The sequence below is a fragment of the Chaetodon auriga genome, chromosome 5 (assembly GCF_051107435.1).
Source record: "Chaetodon auriga isolate fChaAug3 chromosome 5, fChaAug3.hap1, whole genome shotgun sequence".
In the NCBI taxonomy this organism is placed as follows: Eukaryota; Metazoa; Chordata; class Actinopteri; order Chaetodontiformes; family Chaetodontidae; genus Chaetodon; species Chaetodon auriga.
The window spans coordinates 12140226-12162251 of NC_135078.1; the positions used below are offsets into that span (position 1 = coordinate 12140226).

Consider the following 22026-nt stretch of genomic DNA (forward strand, 5'->3'; position numbering starts at 1 on the left):
TACAGGCGCCCTCTAGTGATAGTCACACTTGTGGTGCCCATTGAAATAATACGTTGCGTGAAAGAAGTTGATGGCAGTGCAGTCCTAAAGTGTAAGATCTGATGCCTTTTAAACACAATTTGATCTTTGAGAACAGTAATGTGCTTTGTGAAATCTATAAGGTGCTGCAGTTATGAGATGATAGCTAATCTGATATCATTTCAGTTTCCTACATCATTCCAGTAAACACCACTGTGTTTGTTTGATTAAATGTTTATTCTTTGCTATTAATTTTTAAACTGATAGATTAAATGGATTTAAATTGTAGTGTAGTTTGTAGCAAATATTTTCAAGTAAAAAAGCACAAAGACAATTGTACTAGAACACACAGACATTTATCAGCATTATATGCTGTATATATATCAGCATGACCTGAAATTAACAATTTACTATTATATTACTACTATATAAGAAAGGTTATTTAAAAAAAATAAAACCAATCATTCCATCTTTAAATAATCTATCCCTCTTTAATTAACTTCTGACGCAACTAACTCACCTTCTTCTTCTCCTCTTTTGTCCAGCATGACTTTGTGCGTCGGGAACGCTCGCCACGCATCCTCATTGACCTCATCCAGAGGACCAAGGATGCTGTGCGTGAGCTGGACAATCTGCAGTACCGCAAAATGAAGAAGATCCTCTACCAGGAGAAACACAACGGGCCCATGGGAGAGAGCCAGGAGGAAGAGGAGGTGGGAGGAAGAGGGATAAAGGGGGTTTGATTGTACAGTATCTTGTTAAAAAAAAAAAGGAAAAAAACAATACAGAGATGAGAGCTTCAGAGTTTATCAGGAGTAGCAGTTGAAACAGTTAAATGGAGAACAAGGGGTTAAAAACATGAAACCATTTGAGCTCCATTTCAATTCTGTTCACAGTTCTCTAACTTTCACCTCAAAGAGAAGTGTGACATCAATTTTTATCTGTTAAGGGGTTTTGTGTAAAACGACATTTAATCATCTTTACTAACACAGAGGGGAATGTTTGTATAAAACAGACACATTACAGAAAAGAGCACAAGTACACAAGCTGTGTATATTCACAGGGAAATGATAATAGAGCCATCTGAGACAAGAACTGATAAAATAAGAGATAATATATAATATAACAGCCGGGTCATTAAAAAGCAACAATCAACAGTCAGGCAGGCACATGTTACATATAGCACTGTAGGGCTGCAACTAATGCTATTTCTTACTTTCAATCTGCCAGTTATTTTCAAGATTAATTGAAGATCAATCAATGAATCAACTTATCTTTTCAGCCCTCTGCAGTGTATCATTTTTTAATTGTAATTTAGCACTTGTATTGCACTGCAGTGAGGGAGTTTTACTTGATTTGAGTCGACACGCAGGACTCTTTGAGCTCAGATTCACACCATAAAGGTTGGTGACGATACACTTTAGTCTGAGGCGATGTTAATGAAACCCCAAGATGGTACAAATATGGAGGAACCAGATGCTCTACTTTTATCCAGAGTGGCCCTTTTAACTGCTGTTTTGTCATGTCTAATATGGTTGGATAAAACACAGAAATACAGTTGATGGCTGCTCATAGCACAGCCACAGGAGCCTCCCTCCTGCAGCCACAGTAGCCTGACATTGAGATGAAATGTCCCTTAGTTGACCTGGCCTGAGGCAGCATGAACAGGCATGGACAGCCAGCAGCCTCAGTAGTGTCATCCTACACCATGTGAAGCAATTCAGAGCAGCCACCAGACCTCACTGCAACAGGACGCCGCTGAAGGCTTTACTGAGAAAACCTTCAGCCCCAAACCTCGTTTTGTGGTTTCAGAGGAAGATGCGGAGGCTGAATCTAACATCCTGACACGACAGCCTGTTACGGTAGACTGTCTGCTGCACCTAAAAGCTGTGCAGGTTGATTCCCAAATATCTATGATGTACACGCACTCAAGTGACCTTCTCATCTGACAACATCTCAGTTAGAGCAATGTGCATTCACAAAGACACACACACATACACGCATCTGAAAATTTGAGGTTAATTGGCAATTTAGCATGACTGTGACTCTCATACAATGTGGAGAGGCCTGTATATATTGGGGGAGAAGGACACTGGGCTCGATGTGTGTACATTCACACCTGTGTATAATGTTATGACTGAGCGTTATTTGAGGAACCATGTGTTTATGAATGTGGGTGTGTGGATGTTCCCTTGCAGGACAGCGAGGCAGCCAGCTGTAAGATGAACAGCCTGGGCAGCAACCACTCGATCCCCAGCACCTCTGTCAGCACGGGCAGCCAGAGCAGCAGCGTGAACAGCATGCAGGAGGTGCTGGACGACAGCTGCTCCGACATGACCATGATGCACCCCCAGGACTACAGCAGCACCCTAGAATCCTCCCCGCACACCAAGAAGGTAAAGATCAGGGCTGAGGGTTAGAGAGTGGTGATGAGTATTTAGGGCTGGATGACAGATGGAAGGTCACACCAAACCACCAAACCCGAGGTGCAAACTGGAAAGAAGTGTGAGCAGTTCTTACTGGTTCCCAAAATCTTTTGTCTGAAGAGATGAGGCCAATGATGTTATGTCATCCAAACAAAAAAAACAACAGTAAGCTATAAAAACAGCAGAGATATGACTTTACAGAATGAGTGAACACTTTGGCAGAGTACCGCTCGTGGTGATGCTGCACCGTTAAAGTGCTGCTGTTGGTGGATCATCACACCATATCGAGCCTCCAAATTCAATTTCCATTCAGGTTTTTGAGATGTCCTTTAGCTATAGATACAAACAAATAAACACGTGTGAAAGTAAATTCCCCTGGACTAAAACCTGATGACAGACATGGGCAACTTCCTGTCGTCTTATATGATTTGATCAAATCGCACTCTCACAGTAATAAACACTTTTCCCAAAATGTATGTCGGTTTATAAGAATCTTAGTCCAGTTAGCATCAACAAATGCCGTGTTTGTACAATGGCTTCCTTTCTGAGGTAATAACTGTGCGCTCTGAAATGGAAAGGACGGCCCCCCTTTGAAGCCATGGAAACCGTCGACACAGTCCTCACTGTTTGGCAGATCACTTCAAGTTCATCACTGACACCGTTCGCACTGTGAGAACAAAGGCTGTGTACACATGTCGGCAAGTGGCACACACTCCCTGCCATTTCCCCACTGACTGCTCTGTCATCACACACATACACGGTCCACACAGGTCAACACAGTGCCTGACATTCTCATTGAATGTCTCATATGACTTAAAAATCAGTGCAGAGAGGGCTGTCACTGCTCTATCATTCTCTTTCTTCATCTGCTCTTTGTATTTTGACAGTGCATGAATGAGGATGTCACTTTACGAACAGACAGCCACTGTGTTGTTTCGAGTTCAGGGGCTGAACTGAGAACAAATGAAAGTGACACATTGTTTTCAGATGCTGATGAAGTTCCCTCTTCACACGAATTGGCTCTTTGGTCCCCGGGCTCCTGAAAATGTTCAAGCAGTTTCTAATTGGGGGATTGAGTGTTGACATTTCATCGTGTTTTGCAAGGTTACAGTTGACACAGTTTTTGCAGATGCTGATGATTCCTTTTGAAATTTTAGATGCCGTGTGATTTAAATCAATGGGGAGTTTTGTTACTTAAAAAGTCACAGAAAGATGGTGAAGAGTTGAAACACTGGCACAGTTTTTAGTGGGTTAAAATCTGTCAGCCTGTCCTTCAGCACTGCATAGATTTCGCTTTCATTTTTACTCCTTTCTCACCTCAGTGCCTTTTATTCTTGTATTATTTTAAAAGAACACAACTCTGTGACTTAATCAATGCCTTGTACTCAGTTTGCAGTCCTCCATGTTGTCTGTGTGTGTGTGTTTCACACAGGACCATCAATACAACTGGGACGATGGGATCCACAGGGACCACCGGGCAGGGCTGAGGCCGGCCTCCTCCGACAAGAGCAGCCAGGCCCAAAACTACAAGAACCAGGGCCGCTTCGCCACCATTAAATCAGCCTCACTGGTACGTTTAACAAAACTATTTCCTCTTTTCTACCGTTTTTTCTTTTTAAGATCCTAAAACATACGTTTTATGTGCTTGTGGAACTTTCACCTTGGAAGTTGTGTTGCTTTCAAAGCCCAAGAATAAAAAAACTACTTGCAGCAGCGAAAGTCGCTCTTAGAGTGTTAAGTTTGCACCATAGCAGCTGACGAGGGTACAGAAGGGCCTTTTCTGTTGGTGCCGGTTGAACGTTCAGTCTGGGTGTGATGTACTGTTATGTCCCCACGATGAAGAAATGTGACGTGGATCCATGTTCGACACAAACCAAAGTTTTAAAACACCAGCTTTTTATTTCAACTCTGACGTCTGTTTCCACCTATTTGACATTTATTCCTCGTCCTGTCAGTCCATCGTTTGGTCTTTACCTCTTCCCGCCTCTTTGTCTCTGCTCTCCGGTTTCGGCCCAGTCTCTGCAGCGGGTCTCTGGTTCTCTGCTGTCTTTTCTCTCATTCACTTCGCTCTTTTGTTTTCGCCTCTTGTACTACGCTTCGCATTACCACTCCCCTCCCTCCGCCCTCTCCTTTATTTCTTTGTCTCCTGCACTTGATAATACATCATTCTCAGATCTGACTCAGTGTTCTGAGTTAAAGGGGGTGGATTTCTCTCTCTCTTTCTCTCTCTCTCTCTCTCACCCTCCCTGTCTGTTGTCATGGAAACCAGCTCTAGTAACTAGTAAGTAGTTGTGGTGTGTGTGTGTGTGTGTGTGTGTGTGTGTGTGTGTGTGTGTGTGTGTGTGTGTGTTTACTCATCCATGACCCTCTGGTTTTAATTGTGAGTCCCTTCTGCTGCCAGGTCTTAAACAGACATGAGAGGACATGCAACAGCAAAGAAAATGTGCGTCTGTGTCCTCATGCTGTCCTTGACCAGAGCATGAACCACTGATAGTCCAGGACTATGTGTGCTGTTTAGTGTTTATTCTTATTTTTATTCATTTATTTTAAATGTTTTTGGTTGACCAGAAGTCTCCTTTTTGGTGACTCGTGACTTTTAATCACGAAGACAACCGTAGGTGCTGTAAGATTCAGTCCAGCGACACAGTGTACCTGAAATTTGAGGGTTGGAAATAAAAACATGCCACAGTGAAGATCATCATCAAGCACTGTTTGCTGACCAAGCTAATAGTCATATATGCAAATGGCCACAAAGCCAGTTAGCATAAACTCGCCACTAGCTAGGTCCATGTAGCTTACCATAGCTGCCCAACCCCAGTAACGTTTGCCAGACCTTCCCATCTTCCTTTCTAGCTACACCAAACGTCCTTAATGTTACATAGCAAACCTGGCACCAGCAGATTTCATTCTCCTGCTGACAGGGTATGGTGGTATCAGCCTACTTATCCCTTGCTTTACACTAGAAGGGTGTTCTGGTGAGATCTTACCAGAGAACATGGGTTACAGGACAGAGCCTTGACTTTAAGGAAGTTTGTTCTTTTGCAGTTAAGGCATGTAATTGTATCCTGTGTCCTCTACTCACATAAATAAACTTTAACTAAATCTTCCCTCTCCCCAACTCTTCAAATTGCGTAATTCTTTTTCTTAACTGCTTTTCCTGTCAAGTGTCACTTTACATCACAGAAATATTGTCAGATGAGAATTTTTGGCTGGTTACAAATTTTTGGCTGAAAGTCAAACTATAATATCTCAGATGAAGCAGCTGAGGTGGCACACGCTGTGTCGGCAGCTATGTGTAACTGAGTCTGTCTTGAAAAGAGGCGGCGTTGTGTAAACCACAGTATCTCTGTGGCGTGATAGCGCCGGTCCTGCCTGCCGGCTCTGAAAGAGATGACATCATCTTTTTCTGTCAAGTGCAGACGTCCTCAGATTGGCCTCGACTCGCTGAGACTGGAATCAGCAGGTAGACAAAGAGCGATGGAGAGAGAAGAACGGGGGGTCCAGATGGTGAGCGGTGATGGATCGCCAGATAAAGCAAAGAGGGGAAGAGAGAGGACAGGAAAAGAGAGAGAACATGATCAAGAAGAAAAGAAAAATTAAAAAAAACATACCGCCAGACATACATAAGTTGCATCCTGTTGCAAATGCCTGCATGGAGAAATTTATGTTGAATGAACATTTGTCTTATTTGCACAAGACAAAGGAGGAAAACATGGTTATGGAGGGAGATCTGAAGAGATTAAAGGGTGAATGAAATAAAAGAGCATAGTGGACGCTGACGGCACATATCAGGGGGATGAGAAGGACACATCGACAAACAGGTGAGGCAAAAGAGCCATGGAGATTGAAATCTGGACTGACAAAGAAGGACAGGGGGGACAAGGGGGGACAGAGGCAAAAAGAAGGTGATCGGCTTTGTCGTCCAGAGGTTACATGAAGAGTCTGATCTGATGTGGTGGCAGGAAAACACAGAGAGAGAAAAGCAAAGTGTGAAACTTGATTAAGAGATGATATGGAGAGAGAGGAAAAGAGAGAAGGAGAGCAGAATGAGAAATTATCGAGGGAGATGGGAGGAAAGGGAAAAGGATGAGGGGGGAGGGAAACAGCAGACAGAGATGGATGTAAAGCAAGAGGAACACATGTGAGACATCACTAGCATGTGAGAGGGAGGACAGAGGTTATTATAGGTCAGATGAAGTAGGTGACTGGAGGCTGCGAGAGATACGACATCATTGTAAAATATTTCATCTCATCCGTCGCTTGACTCGACTTCAGCTCTCAGATGCAAGGTTGTAACCTGACAACCTGCAAACCTATCAGCACGTCAGCAGCAGAGCAGCAGATTACAGTCAAGTTTAAGACGCATCAAAACACGCACCTGCCCCATCAGTCAGCTAAAGCTGGTGACTTATAGCAGTATGCTTCATTGGTACTTCATATGCAGTTATACAGCAGAAATGAATTATAAAGCTTACTTCACAGGTGCATGTCAGAGGTTGTGTTTCAACTAGATGCACCTTTTGAGTCCCAAAGAGATGACATATGAGAACACAGAGACCCCCATGTTCGTGCACCTACAGGAAAACAGGACAATAAACGAGGGTCTGTAGAGGCTTTTTGCTTCCCCTCTTTAGCCAGATGACTTCACCATATGCTACCATACATCTGTAACAACACTCAAAAGTACAGCCATGTCTTCTCCTTCTGTCTTGTAGCTGCCAAAGAGCCAGTTCAGACTTGAAGCTTGTACTCCTTCTTAATCTAATAGGGAAGAACATGAGTGTTGCAAGTCTTTTGAAGGAAGATGTGCTCTTAAATTTTCAAATACAGTATTATAAATGAAAGAGCTGCTCACTTCTATCATGTTATATTTTATTTTGTGCTCCTGTTTTTATCTTGGCTTGGAGTAATTTCAGTATTGTGCAGAGTGTCTTCCATTTTCAGCACATTGAATGTCCTCTTTGCAACACTGAAGGACAACATTATGACCAGCTCCGTTACAGGGTTTGTACTCATATCATGGGCAAAATGAGGAACAGAACTAGCTCCACTCATTCTGTTCTTGAATACATTTCTCAAAGTCCTTTCAGGTGCACTCACCCAGGAGAACAAATGTGTGTTTAAAACTGGTGATAGTCCCTGATTAGTTATTGAGGAGCGGAGCTAAGGTCAAGTCATGTTCATTGACACCAGACACCTGGAGAACACACAGAGTTCAAACTGTCTAAGTGGACTATTGCCATTCATTTAATGCAAGCAAAAATACAAGAAGACACTTTGTGAGTGCTCGCCTTACTTATTTGCTACTAAACATATCGGCCACATCGACCCCCACCACCACAGCCTTTCTTCTGTTCAACAAATCCCTTCTTTAAAGTACATGTTTTCTTTAAGACAGACCACCTTGAATTGCAAAATAAGCAAAATAGTAAGCTGCTCAGTTCCACTGTTGAGCACAGCAACATTCACCTTTAGCCTGCATGCCCCCACCCCCTCCTCTCCCTGAATATGATCTCCTTTCCAGTCCCTGAGCCTTGTGTGAAAGAGGTCGTCACATGACGTGACTTGGCCCTTTGTGGCAGCATGCAGGGTGGCAGCGAGGCAAGTGACTAGGATTTGGAGCTGCTGTTACAGTGGGGTATTGATTCAACACAGATTAAGGAGGGGGGGGAGTGAGTCAACCTCCACCTATTTCCTACTCTTCCCACCCCCCTCCTGTTATTCCCTCTAGATGCCCTTATTTTACGTCTTATTACTTCCATTTTTTTCTTTTCTCTTCTAACTCTCTCCCAGTCACTCTCCATCTGCTGTTTCTCCTTTGCAACCACCCCCCACCCCCTCCCCTCATCTCTCTGCCTGCTCCTCTCTATCCCAACACCCCCCAACTTCTCTCACTCTTTCTCAATGAGGTATTCATGTGACCCACCTGCTGTCCGCCGCTTAGCGTTAGCCCGACTAAAGAGCCGCTCTGTGCTCTTTTTGGCCCGTGTGGTTGGCCTGCCTCATTCACAGTTCACACGCCTGCCTCGGCCGCTGCGTGCCCAGGGCGCGAACCAAGGAGGGGTGGGCAGGGGGGGTCCTTGTCCAGTAAGGGTGGGGTCTCAGGGTGGCATCAGAGCGCAGACAGGGTTCTGTCGGGCATAGGATGCTGCACAAGGTTCCTGGATGCTGGTGCATTTGGCTAAAGTCGCCATCATGTTTGGCCTGAGGAGTTCAGGTGGAAGTTACGAGAAGATGCGGAGCGAATACTACCTAGATGTGGAGAACCCTTTCTGTCCTCAGGTTGGTGTGTCAGGTGCAGGTTTTGAAGAAAAAAAAAATTAATTTAATTGTGTAGCAGTTTAACATGGTGTTTATTTTTATTTTTTCTTGTTTGATTGGACTTAAACATATTTCAGATCCTTTGTGGTTGTCTATGCAGTGACTGTGTATGTGCAATGGTCAGATGAAAGAGCTTTTGTTGGGTTCTAGTGGTTACTTCATCTAAAGGGATTTCACAGTGTTTCTTCTTTAAGGTCTTAATTTTCCATCACCTCTTTCTACCCTCTTTAAGACTTCCATGTGTTGCTGACTGATTGCAGCAGCTGAACTGTAATGCTTTACAGTATTGAATAAATTCTGTTTTCAGTTCTGGAAAATATACCCCAGATAAATAAATATTGCATATTTGCATATTTCTGATCAGGTGACATGTAAACATTGCTGTTTGGATGCACTCCACATGTTAATACATCTGTTTGATCATTTGGTTTTCTGACTGATCACAAAAATCAGATATCGCAGAGCTCAGATCTCAAAACTTCACTTTCTCCACAGGTGACCAAGCAGATCCACGAGCATGAGCAGGAGAGCGAGCTGCGGGAGCAGATGTCGGGTTACAAGCGCATGCGGCGACAGCACCAGAAGCAGCTGATCGCCCTGGAGAACAAGCTGAAGGCCGAGATGGACGAGCACCGGCTCAAGCTGCAGAAGGAGGTGGAGACACAGGCCAATAATGCCTACATCGAGCTGGAAAAGCTGGCAAAACGCCACGCCGTGCACACCGAGAAGGAGGTGGGATATGAGTGGATGCATAAGTACAGTTACCCCTAAGTTATTTCACAGATGATCACAGTGACCTTCATGTACCATGCAACAGGTGGCTGGGGGATAAGGTCTGTTTTGGAAAAACAGGAGGCCATCATGTTGAAGTTTAAGTGATTCTATAGCTGTTAGAGGAAAGTCTGTTAATTCTGTTGAAAAATCATGTTATTCTGAACCCTTTAAACTCTAACCTCAGTCTTACACTGAATGCCAAGGAAAGTTTTGTCAAGACTTTACACACTGCTGCCACCCAATGATACATAAGGTGAAACACAACAACAGAAGTGGGTCACAGAATGTCAGGCTCTGAAAAACAAGCTGCATATCTCTGTGATTAGCACGCAGCATGCCGGACCAGACAGACAGATAGTATATCTATTCATATACAGTAGACCAGCACGCACCCCTAAACAGCCACATAAACACACGAGTGACATGTCAGTCAGCTAAATCAATAAGTCACTAGACATCGACATCAACAGCATGTTTCTGCTCTGTAAATGGGTTGTTTTGGCAATTCTGCCATTTTGTTTGGATACTTTTATTCAAAGCACCCACAGCACTGTGATGATTTTCAGTAAATCAGCTTAACCAAACAACTGGCATTATGACTCCAACAATGACCTAAATTTGCTGATGTTGCAGTTTTCTTTAAACATCTATAAACTTACATCAGGTACAACAGCCAGCAATGAAAAATGTCCAGCGTCTTTAACTGGTCATAATATAAAATGCATGACAAACATATCAAAAGTGCGCCGATGGGAGATTTAGGGCTGCAACAAATAACTGTTTTCATTCACCATTTGTCCATTAATCTGCAAATCATTTTCTTGATTGCCAACAACAAATCCTCACATCAGACAAGTTGTGACCAGAGAATGTTTTGCCGTTTTCGGTTCAAAAATACCAGAAATGACTAATCGTTATCAAGGTCAGTCTGATCATTTAACCTGACATACTGTAGATTTTAACCTCTATTGTACAACCCTACTTATTATGACTTTATTTGTTCACTGTTTATTGGTGAGTTTGTAGCCTGTATTCATGCTTAGCTAACAGCCCCTCACCCCTGTTTCCCTCCTGTTTCATGTGTACCCCAGATGAAGACGGCGTTGGCGGATGAGAAGAAGTTCCAGCAGCAGATTGTGGCCCAGCAGAAGAAGGAACTGACCACCTTTCTGGATAATCAAAAGAAGCAGTACAAACTCTGCAAGGAGAAGATTAAGGAGGTGTGCCATGTTTGCTGGTTTCCTTATTCCTCCCCAGGCGAGCTCCTTTGTACGCCTCTCTTGTGTGTGACACATGGTCCCGTATGCCGTGTACCGTTGAATCAGCCCTCCTCCACACAAACACGCACATTCAGTACGGTCGAAGTGGTCTTTTGGAAGTTGTGTTGAGTCACTCAGCCTACTCACTGTGTTCCTGCACATGTACTGTATATACGCACAAACAATGGAAAACCACAAATCGATGTGCACAATATGCATTTATGTGCCTCCACAACCTTGAAACTGAGTCCAGAGAATACTCCTGTGGGCTGGGAGTGTGATACACTGTGTTTTCAGCGACAAGATAAGTGACCAAAATTAGGTCAGCACAGTTAAAAGAAAGCATCGCTGGCAGGGAGAGATATTTCCCACCAACTGAGGGCTATAACGGAATTAGACACCACAGAGAGCGGGGATCAGGCTCATGTGTTAAGTGCATTAGCTCGAGTTGTAGATTACCTTAAAGCCCATGAAAGAGAAAGAGAACTCATACTAAGGGGGCATAGATTTTGCTCTTTTTTTTTTTCTTGTTTTTGAACCCTCCTCTGGCTATGAAAGTCATCTGTAGTTCGAGACAGAAGGTCAATTGGAGTTTGCTGTGAACACTATTCTTTATTTAGGCAGTGTTTACGGAGGCTTTGTTTATTTTCACATTCAACACATAATCTGGACATTTTCTGCTTGTTTATGCTTTTTACATATCCATTGGTTCAGACTAATGTCTCCTCACATACTGCCTATTATGAATAGTCCTAAACCAACCAGCTATTGTCTTTATTTTACCAGTTAGATTGATATTCACATGGATAAATGAACCTTTGATAACTGATAAACTGTCCACCTGTACCAGTCACAGTTCAGATGAACTGATAACTTTTGTCCTGTACTTCACTCAATTGCTCTGCTCCTTTCTCAGGAGATGAACGAGGACCATAGCACACCTAAGAAGGAGAAGCAGGAGCGTCTGTCCAAGCACAAGGAGAACATGCAACATTCCCAGGCCGAGGAGGAGGCCCACCTCCTGGCCCAGCAGAGGGTTTTCTACGATAGGAACTGCCGCGCCTTCAAGCGCAAAGTCATGATTAAGAGGCACGATCTGGAGCAGGAACAGATCCGAGAGGTACAGAGGACGCACAGCTTTAAATACATCATGTGCAATTAAATAAGTCATAAAAATGGACTTGGTTGTTCATTTAACTGTTAAATGTACAATTGAAGTTCAACAAACCACATAAATCTAGTTGAGATTGAATTGTAAAGTAACACCCGTGTTAATTAGTTGTTATTGTTTGTGATGTTGGTGTGAAGTGGCCCAACGTGATTAGAAAAGCAAAATATTTTTTTCTCAGCAATCAGCAGTATGTCCTTAATAATTACACCCATTGTTCTTTGGGTCTGTGAGGTGTTTCCTATTAACGATAAGAAGATTATTAATCCAGAGTAAAGCAAGGCAACAATGTCATAATCTGCAAAGCTGTTGGGTAAATCTGGGGGAAGTCTGAGACGGTCCAGGAGCTTTCTGTGGGAAAATACACAAAACTCCGAGTCATTCTTTAGATAGTTGTGATGTTTTGCTTGTTGAATGTGTGATATTTATTGATTGCTCAGCTCTTCATAATGTTCTAAGCTTGAAACAAACAAGCAGGAAAATTGATTTCTGCATGTGAAAATGTCACATTGAAAACAAGATGAACAAACCAAAGCACCACACTGCAAATCATCCATACGTCTGTCCCCCGACCTGTCCTCCCATTCCTCCATCTTTCCTCCTGGTCCTCCCTAGGAGCTGAACAAGAAGAAGACTCAGAAAGAGATGGAGCACGCCATGCTGATCCGCCACGACGAGTCCATGCAGGAACTGGAGCACAGGCAGCTGAAGACCCTGCAAAAGCTGCGGATGGACCTGATCCGCCTGCAGCACCAGACGGAGCTGGAGAACCAGATCGAGTATAACAACCGACGTGAGCGTGAACTCCACCGCAAGCATGTGCTGGAGCTCCGACAGCAGCCCAAGAACCTCAAAGTGAGTCGGCACAGAGGTGGTTAAGTTTTCCATCCAGGATTTTATAGATGCGACACAGTTTATTGTCGTGAGGACACGGGTGCTGGAAACACAGGGCTGACGGTAGAAAACTGAAACGCTTTTGTTCCCAGATTCATTTTTAAAACTTCTTGTGTCTTTGAAAAGATGAATTGGATCCACCTCTAAGATGGCGCAAGCCATGAGCAACATCTTTTATGTTTTTGGAAGATTTTGATAAAACAGTGATGCAAGATGGATGTAACAAATTAATTTGGAAAAAATGGTGAGAGAACATACAAAATGTGCCATCTCTGAATGTCATTTTGGTTTGATTTGCTTTTGAGGATTACAAAGAGTAGAACTCTGAGTTTTGCCCCCAGGCTATTTTAAACCTTTAACCTTAAGCAGCAGATTTCTTAAGTTAAAATTAAACAGTCTACGTCCTCATCTCAGTGTTTTTCTGCCTGCCTCCGTCCCTTCCACCAGGCTTTGGAGCTGCAGATCAAGAAGCAGTTCCAGGACACGTGTAAGGTACAGACCAAGCAGTACAAGGCCCTGCGCCACCACCAGATGGAAGTTACGCCCAAGGCCGAGCACAAGACGGTGCTCAAGGCCCTGAAGGATGAGCAGACACGCAAGCTCGCCATCCTGGCTGAGCAGTACGAGCAGAGCATCAACGAAATGATGGCCTCACAGGCGGTGAGTGCAGAGACGTTAACGGTCTTGTACATGCAAGAGGGCATATTTCCACCTAAGAAATGTGGCACTTTGAAGGCCTTTGTTTCCACCTGTTGCTTATGCTTTTACATTTTTCTCCTTTTGTTTGTCCTCTTTTTGTCTTTGTCTTGTACCTGTCTCTTCTTCCTTCCCCTTTCTATCTCACCCTCATTTAAAATCTCTCTTCATGTCTTCGTCAAATCCCTAATCGTTCCTCCTCCCATCCCTTTCCACTGTTTTTCCTTGTCCTTTCTGTCCCTGTTGTCCTTCCACTTTCTTCCATCCCCGTGTCACCGCCTCCCCTCCCCTCCTGTCTGTCCTGTCTGTCTCTGTCCCCTCTGTCTCCTCTCCTCTCTCTCTCCTTCTGCGTGTCAATGTGCCCCCTTCCCCCCAATTCTACCCATCTCTCTCTCTCCCTCCCTCCCTCTCCCTCTCCTGTTGCGGACCATGGTCGGCTGTGTCAGCTGCGTCTGGATGAGGCCCAGGAAGCTGAGTGCCAGGCCCTGAGGCAGCAGCTGCAGCAGGAGATGGAGCTGCTCAATGCCTACCAGAGCAAGATCAAGATGCAGACCGAGGCGCAGCACGAGCGCGAGCTGCAGAAGCTGGAGCAGAAGGTGTCGTTACGCCGGGCTCACCTGGAACAAAAGGTGCGGTGAACGAAACTCTCTGGTCATTTTAAAGGAGCCATACGTTGGATTTGTGTTACTCCTTTTAGGACACACTTTAGTGCAGGTGTTATTGAGCAATATAGACAACTTAAACACATTAGCGTAAGTGTTTCTTATTTCCCAAAATAATTCAAGTCATACTCCTTCTTAAAAGTATAAACAATTAAAACAAAACTTGACTGACATGGATACATGATTAAAAAGCAAATTGCTGAGAATGAACTCGCTTTCAGGTATGAAAACAACTTCTGGCGTGAACCTTCTGTGTCACTTAAAAACACCCACCATTTTGAGTTTCAAGGCACGTCCAATCCTTCCACCCACCTAATTAAATTCTAACTTTTAGCATTAAACACAACAATGTTTCATCTAAAATGTTGTTTAAACACAGAGAAAAAAAACTGAACAAAGCAAAAGAATTAAGAAGAATGGAAAAATACAAATTTATGACAGGAAGCAACCAAAGGCCTCAAAATAAAAGAAATACAAACAGAAAGTTAGGTTCAGCACAGTTTTAGGCCAATAAGTAACAGTGTTTTTTAAGATACTGTGTATTTGAATTGTTTGCTAACGTCTGTTTTAAAGTTGTTTGACGTTCTGTGAGTCAGTCAGAGGCCACTATAATACAAAGGTTCTGTTGGTTTTCTGCGTTTCTTACTGGTCTCATCTCAAAACGCTCACATGCTTCAGACAAAGATTGATGGATCGTTGAACAGCAGCAATAGAACGTAACTTTCTGAAACCAGCAGAGAGAAACTGAGCAGTGTTCAAACTCCTTTCTCATTCTTTTTACAACCAAATGTGAGACCAGGAGTGCCTTTGAGGAGAGCCTGTTGGAAAGTGTGTGTGGTCGTCCCTGTTTGTGTAGTTCACTCCTCTCTGACAGCAGGCTTTTCGCCTTACGTGTGTTGAGACAATACTTTGTACAGATGTCTTCGCATGAAGCAAACTGAACTCTTTAGCATCATAGATTACTTCTTGCAGTATCTCACACAGGATGTGAAGAAACCTTTTAAAGATCTGACGCATGTGTAGACAAACACAAACAGGCGCTAGTAAGTTGAAATGCAAACAGTCCAGTGCCGGTTTTCGAGCACGCCTCGATGCTTAAGCGAACAGGTCCGGATACGCATTTGCATCCACCTCAGCAGGCGGTGCGGGCATGAAAGGCGACCCAGACAGACACATTCATGAGTTCACACAGACACACACAGATTTCCCTCACCACAGGCGGTGATGACAGTGGCATGCTTTCCTGCGGGGAGCAGACAACCATTTCTCTCTCACACACTCCTAATGGTGATGAAATCTCGACACGACAGTATGGTTCTCTTATTACGACATGTTTGTCTTCTTTATAATGAAACATTTAGCTTGTTCTTTGGAGGTTGTTGTATGTGTCCAATCTAAACCTTTTATGCCTAGATCCTCTAAAATCACTCCAGTGTAAGCTTGTGACATTTTCATTGCTTTTATTTTGTAATTAGCAATTATGAAGTCTGAGTAATTATGAAACCTGCAGCTGTGTTGCAAGCTGGCAACTAGCTTTCATACTTTGCACTTTTTTCACATTAATGTGACAGTTTTATCAATCTGAGTCCCCTTGTTTGGTTGCGTGAAACACCTGACAGAGATGCATCTCTGACGGGACTGTTCGGTAAACCTGCCATGTATACCAACAACGTAAGATGAGAACGGCCCAGTATGCCTCCCTCCAAAGTGACCGACGTCATTGCTACAGTCTAGTAGACAGCACTCCGACAACAAAGGAAGAGACGTTTGAAATGCTGCCCTGATCCAGTTTTGCTGGGTCCAGCGGCGGCGGTATGTCGCCATCTCCAGGCTGCGTCCAGACCTGCACTCTGTGACTGGAATGATGTCATGGTTTTTGAAGCACCACTGTCCTCCGGCTCGGTTCATGGTCAAAGTCTGGAGTTTTCTGTGCATGCTCAGTAGTTGGCCAGATTGCCGTATTGCACCACGCAGTGCTTTGTCTGCACCTGTGGATGCGTGTATCGAGTCAGTGTGGGTGTTCGGCTAAAAGTCTCCTGCCACCACCGAACCTGATTAGTACAGCTTAACACATTTACACCTTCACAGTATGAAACAGTGCACATCAAAGTCTGCATCCAGTGACACAGTATGCCACATCTTTAAGGTTATTTAATCAGGATATCGCTTCATGGGGTGGACAAAGACATCGTGAACGCCTCTGCAGTGTCATGAAAGAAAGATAACAAATGGAACAAATACAGCATTTTCAGAGGCTGCAGTGTGACTGCGTACGAAGTTGGTTCAACTCTTTTGTACATTTTGAGGCTGCAGGTTGTACTATTGAACTACCTTTTCTCTTATCCGTGTCTACCTGGCAAATAGCAACAAAAGAAATTAAATATTAGGCCTAAAAATGAGGTTCTATCCTTCTTAAAGTAGGATGTGTCGGGTGAAGGAGTGTGTCTTCGTCAGGCATTTCAGATAACAAATGATAACAAGTCTGCATGTGTGTATATGTATTTGGTGATGTTTCATAAAATCAAGCAAACCTGCACTCAACCTGGAGCTGAACTGTGTGGGTTCATTCGTATAGTTAGCATTTCTTGGTTTTACATTGCAGCTGCAGTGTTTTTCTTTCTTTCTCTTGTTTTTTCTTTCTTCATGAGCCTGTGTAGAGGTTTGAACCTCCAGCAGACCTTTGCAGTTTAACCTGGCAAAGACAGGTGTAATTAACACCAATGATAATGGCTGCATGCAGACTATGCGTATGGTGGTAAAGCTGAAATAAAAACTTGACTGTTAAATAAATCAAAATAATAATAATAATAATTATTATTATTATTATTAGTAGTAGTAGTAGTAGTAGTAATCATAATCATATCAAATTTTAACTAATTGGCAACATGTTCTCCATCACGTTAACCCTGAATATCCCTCGTCCCTCTGTGTTTCCCACAGATTGAAGAGGAGCTGGTTTCCCTTCAGAAGGAGCGAACCGATCGAATCAAACACCTGCTGGAGCGCCAGGAGCGGGAGACCGACAGCTTCGACATGGAGAGCATGCGGCTGGGCTTCGGCAACCTTGGCACCCTGGACCTCCCCAAGGACGACTACAGATGAGGGGCTGCCGCTGCCGCCGCCACCGCCGTCTCTCGTGATCCCCGGGCTCAGTACACCCCTCCTCTGCTTTTACCTGACCTGACCTGACAGTGCAGGTGTTCACTGTTGCTGACGCCGTCACTCAAAACACACAGACGCAAAAAAAAATATATACAATAAACGGCTCCAGAATCGGCTGTTTTCTGGGCCAGTCAGACGGAGTCGATGGCAGGTTTTAGTGCCCCCAAACCCACCGAAACTTCCTCCCCCTCCTTGCCTCTCATGGTGTCACAAGATGACAAAAAAATATGCTGGATAACTTCCTGTAGTTGTCATGTTTTTGTAAGAATAATGATAACATAGTCACAGTGTTTCTCGTGTCTTGTGCAATGATGACACTTTTGGTGTGACTAAAAGTGGAAGACGAGAGAAGGAGGGAGAGAAAAATGAGGGCAAGTTCGATGAGCTGTATCGCTCCACAACCATGCATTTTTAGAAGTGATTCATTTTTTCGTTAGTTTGTTTTTTCAGTCTAGAGCAAAAAAAAAAAACAAAAAAAAAACAAAGCTCTCTCTCGAAGTGATAAATCAAACAGCCGATCCTTCTGCAGCCGCTCTCTGCACTGCTTATGTCAACAGTTTTTGGTATTTATTCATCAGGACATTTTTATGACAAATTTGAATAATTTGATACTTTGAGAGACGAATATCACAATGTACATACAGGTACGCTTCTGATAAATGTGACTCCTTCGGGTGAATTTGATTACCGATGGGAGGGTGAATCGTGGTACTCAATATGTGTATCGTACTGATTTCTCTGCACTGGCAGCCAATGTGAATAATAATAATAACAATACATGTGACACGTGAACTCCAACTCCCAGCTAGCACAAAGGGCTTCGTGGGGGGGGGGGGGGGGGGGGACTTGTACTCTGTGTATAGAAGGATTTATGGAGAGCTTTTACTTATTTTCGTATTGTATTTTAACTGTCACTCGAATCAGAAAAGAATTTTTAAAGGAGCTTTTTTTCTCCCCCCTCCTCAGATACTATTTCAGTCATCTATCAATGGGATTTTCGTTTGATTTTTTTTTTTTTTTTTTTTTTTTGCTTTACACAACTCTCAAGCTGTGTATTTTCTTATACACCAGACCAGTATGATGCTTTATTATTGCATGCACTTTAATTTTTTTTTTCCAGGTTAAAAGAAAGCATGAATCTGTCAGAGCTTTTAATTATATTTGTAAATAAAGTGCTCATCACACAAACTAAGAACCTGTTGTTATATATGTCCAACTCAAATTACTCATATCATCATATTCACTGTGTACAAAGCAAAAAGCAGATTAATAAACCAGGAGAGCCTGCATCAGCCCCCCAATAACAAAGCTGTTTGAGCATGAACTCCAGCTGTTACTGCTGTACTCTGTCTCTTTTTTCAGTGATTTGAATTGTACTATTAACAGTAGTATTACATGGTACAAATAACTTAAAACAAAGTGTCAGTTCAGTCGATCAGGCCACTGTATCTGACACAAGTCCGTATTTCATATTGTTGAGCTGGTGAGAGCAAACTGAGGTCACAGTACACAAACTGAAGCCCCTCTTGTTGGCAGGAACAAAGGTTGCTAAAGGTATGTTGGAGAAAAGTGAGCAAAGTTCATGGCAGCTCCTCCTGTCTGCAGTCCCCTTATTAACTTAGACTGCTCCACATGTGGAGTTAGATAAGCAAAAACCTTTGGGAGGGCCAGGAGCTTTCACCCAGGAACTAAATCTAGTTTCTACTTCTTCCAGCTGAAATGTACATAGTGTATTGTTGACACCTTCCACAGTAAATGATGCTGTACTTTCTGCTTCTGCAACTGAGCTCCTGGTTCTAATTATATAGATCACAATGGAACCATTCCTCCAATTCCTCCTGACCTTTATGATAAATCAGCATCGTAATAAATGTTCAATAATAAGATGTGATGGAGGATCCAAGCTGGTTGAATGGGGCTCTAAGCATTTATCGGCCACCACGGGATCAGAAAACATTTTTACAAAGAACACAAACATTTCAGTGTGTAACAGATTTATTGCAGAAGAGTACAGGTGATGTCACTGAGAGGTGCAGCTATTATTGTGACAGCATGGTTTGGCAACGCAGGGAGAAAAAATACTGTTTAGTGGCACACACAAAAAAATGCTTTGTTACTGTTGGGGTTTTTGCTCCGTGCAAGAATGGGATTTCCAACAAACCTGCGGCCTCTGTGGGAATTCCTAGTGCTGAATGCTTTAGAGTCGCATCATTTCATCTATTTCCCGGCCAGCTGCTCGTACAGTTTGGGGACGTAGTCGTCCCACTCGGCCTGGTAACAGGTTCCTGCCACCGGAGCTCCCAGGTTGTATTTCTGCCTGAAGATCTGGATCTTAAACTTGCCACGGCCGTCTCCAGATCGGTTTGTAAGGACGGCCTCCGAGCAGGACAGGCTGCCTGGCTGCTCATACACCAGCCACACGTACCTGTGGAGACCTGAGGGGGACAAAGACAGGTTAACTTAACCCCAAATATGCAACATTTCACAAAACACGGACACAAATCCAGCCAATTGAACGTTGGTCAAACTGCAAGTTAAACAGGACGAACTGAAAACCATCTGTATCCTTTAACAGTGTCTAAGCTTCACTGTCTCTTACCTGTGCCCTTAGGAGGACCAGAGCCCACGTAGTCCGACATGACGCAGCCGGAGGACACATCGTTTCCTTTCATGTTGACCACCAGGAAGTGGTGCCACTCCCTTTCGTGAAAGGCAAAAAACAAAACAAATGAATCCTCATGCACTTGAGGATCTGTCTTTGACGAGGCCTGAGTCTAAGTCTAAGAAGAGTGATTTTAGTGCTCATATATATTACCATATGCAAACTAAGTAAATAATTAAATAACTACTGACGCAATGCAACCCAGTGGTAGTACTCCAGGCAAAATAAACCTCAGCTGGTATGTATAGTCTTCTATGTGCTCTATGAGTACTTGAAAGCAGCGGTGTACCGTTCATACTCAATGCACTTACACTGGGGGTTGAAGAAGACCACAGATCTCATGTTTTCCCCAGTACCGCTTTACTCCAGTCATGGGTCCACCAGGGGCCAGACCACAAGACTGGACCCCCTGTTGGCTCCCTACCATGCAATGACGATGAATAATTTTCTGTCACATATATGACTGTATTTGTTTTAAACCTGCTCTGCTCACCTAAACTGGGGGTTTTTCCTACTGGGTGCGTCTGGGTCGGTCAGGGCCAAAGTGTACATCTTACTGGAGTCACATCCTTCCCACTCGATGCAGGTGGGTCGATTCTGCACCTGCAGTTGAACACGGGTGAAGGCGTTTGAACGTCAACTTGACGTTGGGATGGCTGCATGCACGAGCTTTAGCAGCTCTGACGCCCACTTGGGGGCGATATACGCCATCTATTACAGCTGCACACACGCTGGAGGCATTATGTAACCTAATTCATTGTTGCCCAACAAATGCAAACATGCTGACAGCAAATAATCAGCTGAAGAAACGCGTTTTCTTTTTTTTAAGAAATACATACTGGCATGATGCTGCGGACATAGCTTTGAAACTAACACCCAGTAACGAAGTTGGCTAGCCCAAGCTAGCAGAGTTGCTAGCTTGGGCTAGCAACATTAGTCAGTTCACTAACCTGTGTTGGCGTGAGCACTTTTCCGAGCTCGTCGATTTCTACAGAGCCGTATTTAACAGTTAGAGGCTGTGCAGGCTTTTCTTCGACCTCAAGCAGGGCAAGAGACCCGGTCCACTGGCTCAAATCCACGGGCATTTCTACTTCTAGTCCGTTTGCAGACGCCTTTGACTGAACTGCTGATTGCTAGTCTTGCAGCCACTCAGACACGCACCGAAAAAAAAGCCAAAACTGCTGCGTTCAAGTACCACCAGAAGTTATAGGAACTACTGAACAAATTGAACTGGATCTGAATCCAAAATATCTTGATTTGTGAATCTGAAATTTAGCCTTAAACGAACAACAGTAAGTGTTGATGATACTTTGTAAGTTGATTTGCTGTTATAGGGTTAATAACCCCTTTTGATGTAAATTCCGATTGGTAAATTATTACCATGTTCGTTGGTCGTTGTGATCATTGTAGTGTTCTAGTAATTATTATTATATTAGAGGTAAAATATGCTGTTAGGCCTTCACGATTCCAGCGCTAAGTCAAATGAAAGGTAAACTAACTTACTGATGCATCCTGTGTTTAGTAGTGTGGGGAAATTTGTTTTTTCCCAGCACTCAGAGCACACGTGAATGGCACAAACAGCACAAAATGTAGGTGACCAGCAGAAGGCGCTGTCGCCTGAGTATCACAGGGATTGTGGTTCGCTAAAGTTTCTGTCAATTACATCACCCGTCTGAGCTCGTCCCTCCTCCAGCTCACATGCTCCATTAACACACTTTCAGTCATCCCATTTTTAGAAACTGACGACTGACTCCAAGAGTACTGTTATATTATATTTTACCAGACAAAACAGAGGAATGTGCGTCCCCCACTTATTAAGGTGCAACGTTATTCCTCTGTGGCCTTTCAGCAGGTCTGTGGTAATGTGTTGTTGTTGATAGCACCCAGTCGAGGTAAATAAGTGATGCCTGTAATTGCCTTTATGGGTGGTGGTTCAAATTTGCATGCCACAGACCCCAAAACACACACAAGAAACACAGATTCG

The 22026-nt window shown here is 43.6% G+C and overlaps 2 protein-coding genes across 6 annotated transcripts in view; one reads left to right on the forward strand and one right to left on the reverse strand.

Moving 5' to 3' along the window:
• The window catches only part of taok3a (TAO kinase 3a), a 64600-nt gene extending 46762 nt beyond the window's left edge, over positions 1-17838 (forward strand). For 4 of the 5 annotated variants that reach the window (XM_076730069.1, XM_076730070.1, XM_076730071.1 and 1 more), the window contains exons 12-21: positions 564-731; positions 2217-2414; positions 3877-4014; positions 9261-9497; positions 10631-10759; positions 11715-11918; positions 12582-12821; positions 13308-13520; positions 14003-14185; positions 17159-17838. In XM_076730069.1, coding sequence (XP_076586184.1) covers positions 564-731; positions 2217-2414; positions 3877-4014; positions 9261-9497; positions 10631-10759; positions 11715-11918; positions 12582-12821; positions 13308-13520; positions 14003-14185; positions 17159-17320 — 1872 coding nt within the window. In that variant the 3' untranslated portion in view covers positions 17321-17838. Of the gene's footprint in view, positions 1-563; positions 732-2216; positions 2415-3876; positions 4015-8551; positions 8727-9260; positions 9498-10630; positions 10760-11714; positions 11919-12581; positions 12822-13307; positions 13521-14002; positions 14186-17158 lie in introns of those variants that run through there. The other variant, XM_076730073.1, reaches the window with a different exon arrangement.
• A 1519-nt stretch (positions 17839-19357) lies between these two features.
• pebp1 (phosphatidylethanolamine binding protein 1) lies at positions 19358-21220 on the reverse strand. Its single transcript, XM_076730074.1, has 4 exons — positions 20993-21220; positions 20536-20645; positions 19980-20080; positions 19358-19815 (listed from the first exon to the last, which is right to left on the reverse strand). The coding sequence occupies exons 1-4, from the start codon at positions 21125-21127 to the stop codon at positions 19598-19600; spliced, it is 564 nt and encodes a 187-aa protein (XP_076586189.1). The 5' UTR covers positions 21128-21220; the 3' UTR covers positions 19358-19597.
• Between the last annotated feature and the right edge of the window lie 806 nt (positions 21221-22026).

What these genes read in the sequence shown, in the direction of transcription:
- pebp1 (XM_076730074.1), bottom strand. Translation starts at nt 21,127, where the DNA reads ATGCCCGTGGATTTGAGCCAGTGGACCGGGTCTCTTGCCCTGCTTGAG. An exon ending in AAGTGCTCACGCCAACACAG is followed by an intron (nt 20,646 to 20,992) that starts GTTAGTGAACTG and finishes GTTCAACTGCAG; the next exon opens with GTGCAGAATCGACCCACCTG. An exon ending in AGGAAAAACCCCCAGTTTAG is followed by an intron (nt 20,081 to 20,535) that starts GTGAGCAGAGCA and finishes CTTTCACGAAAG; the next exon opens with GGAGTGGCACCACTTCCTGG.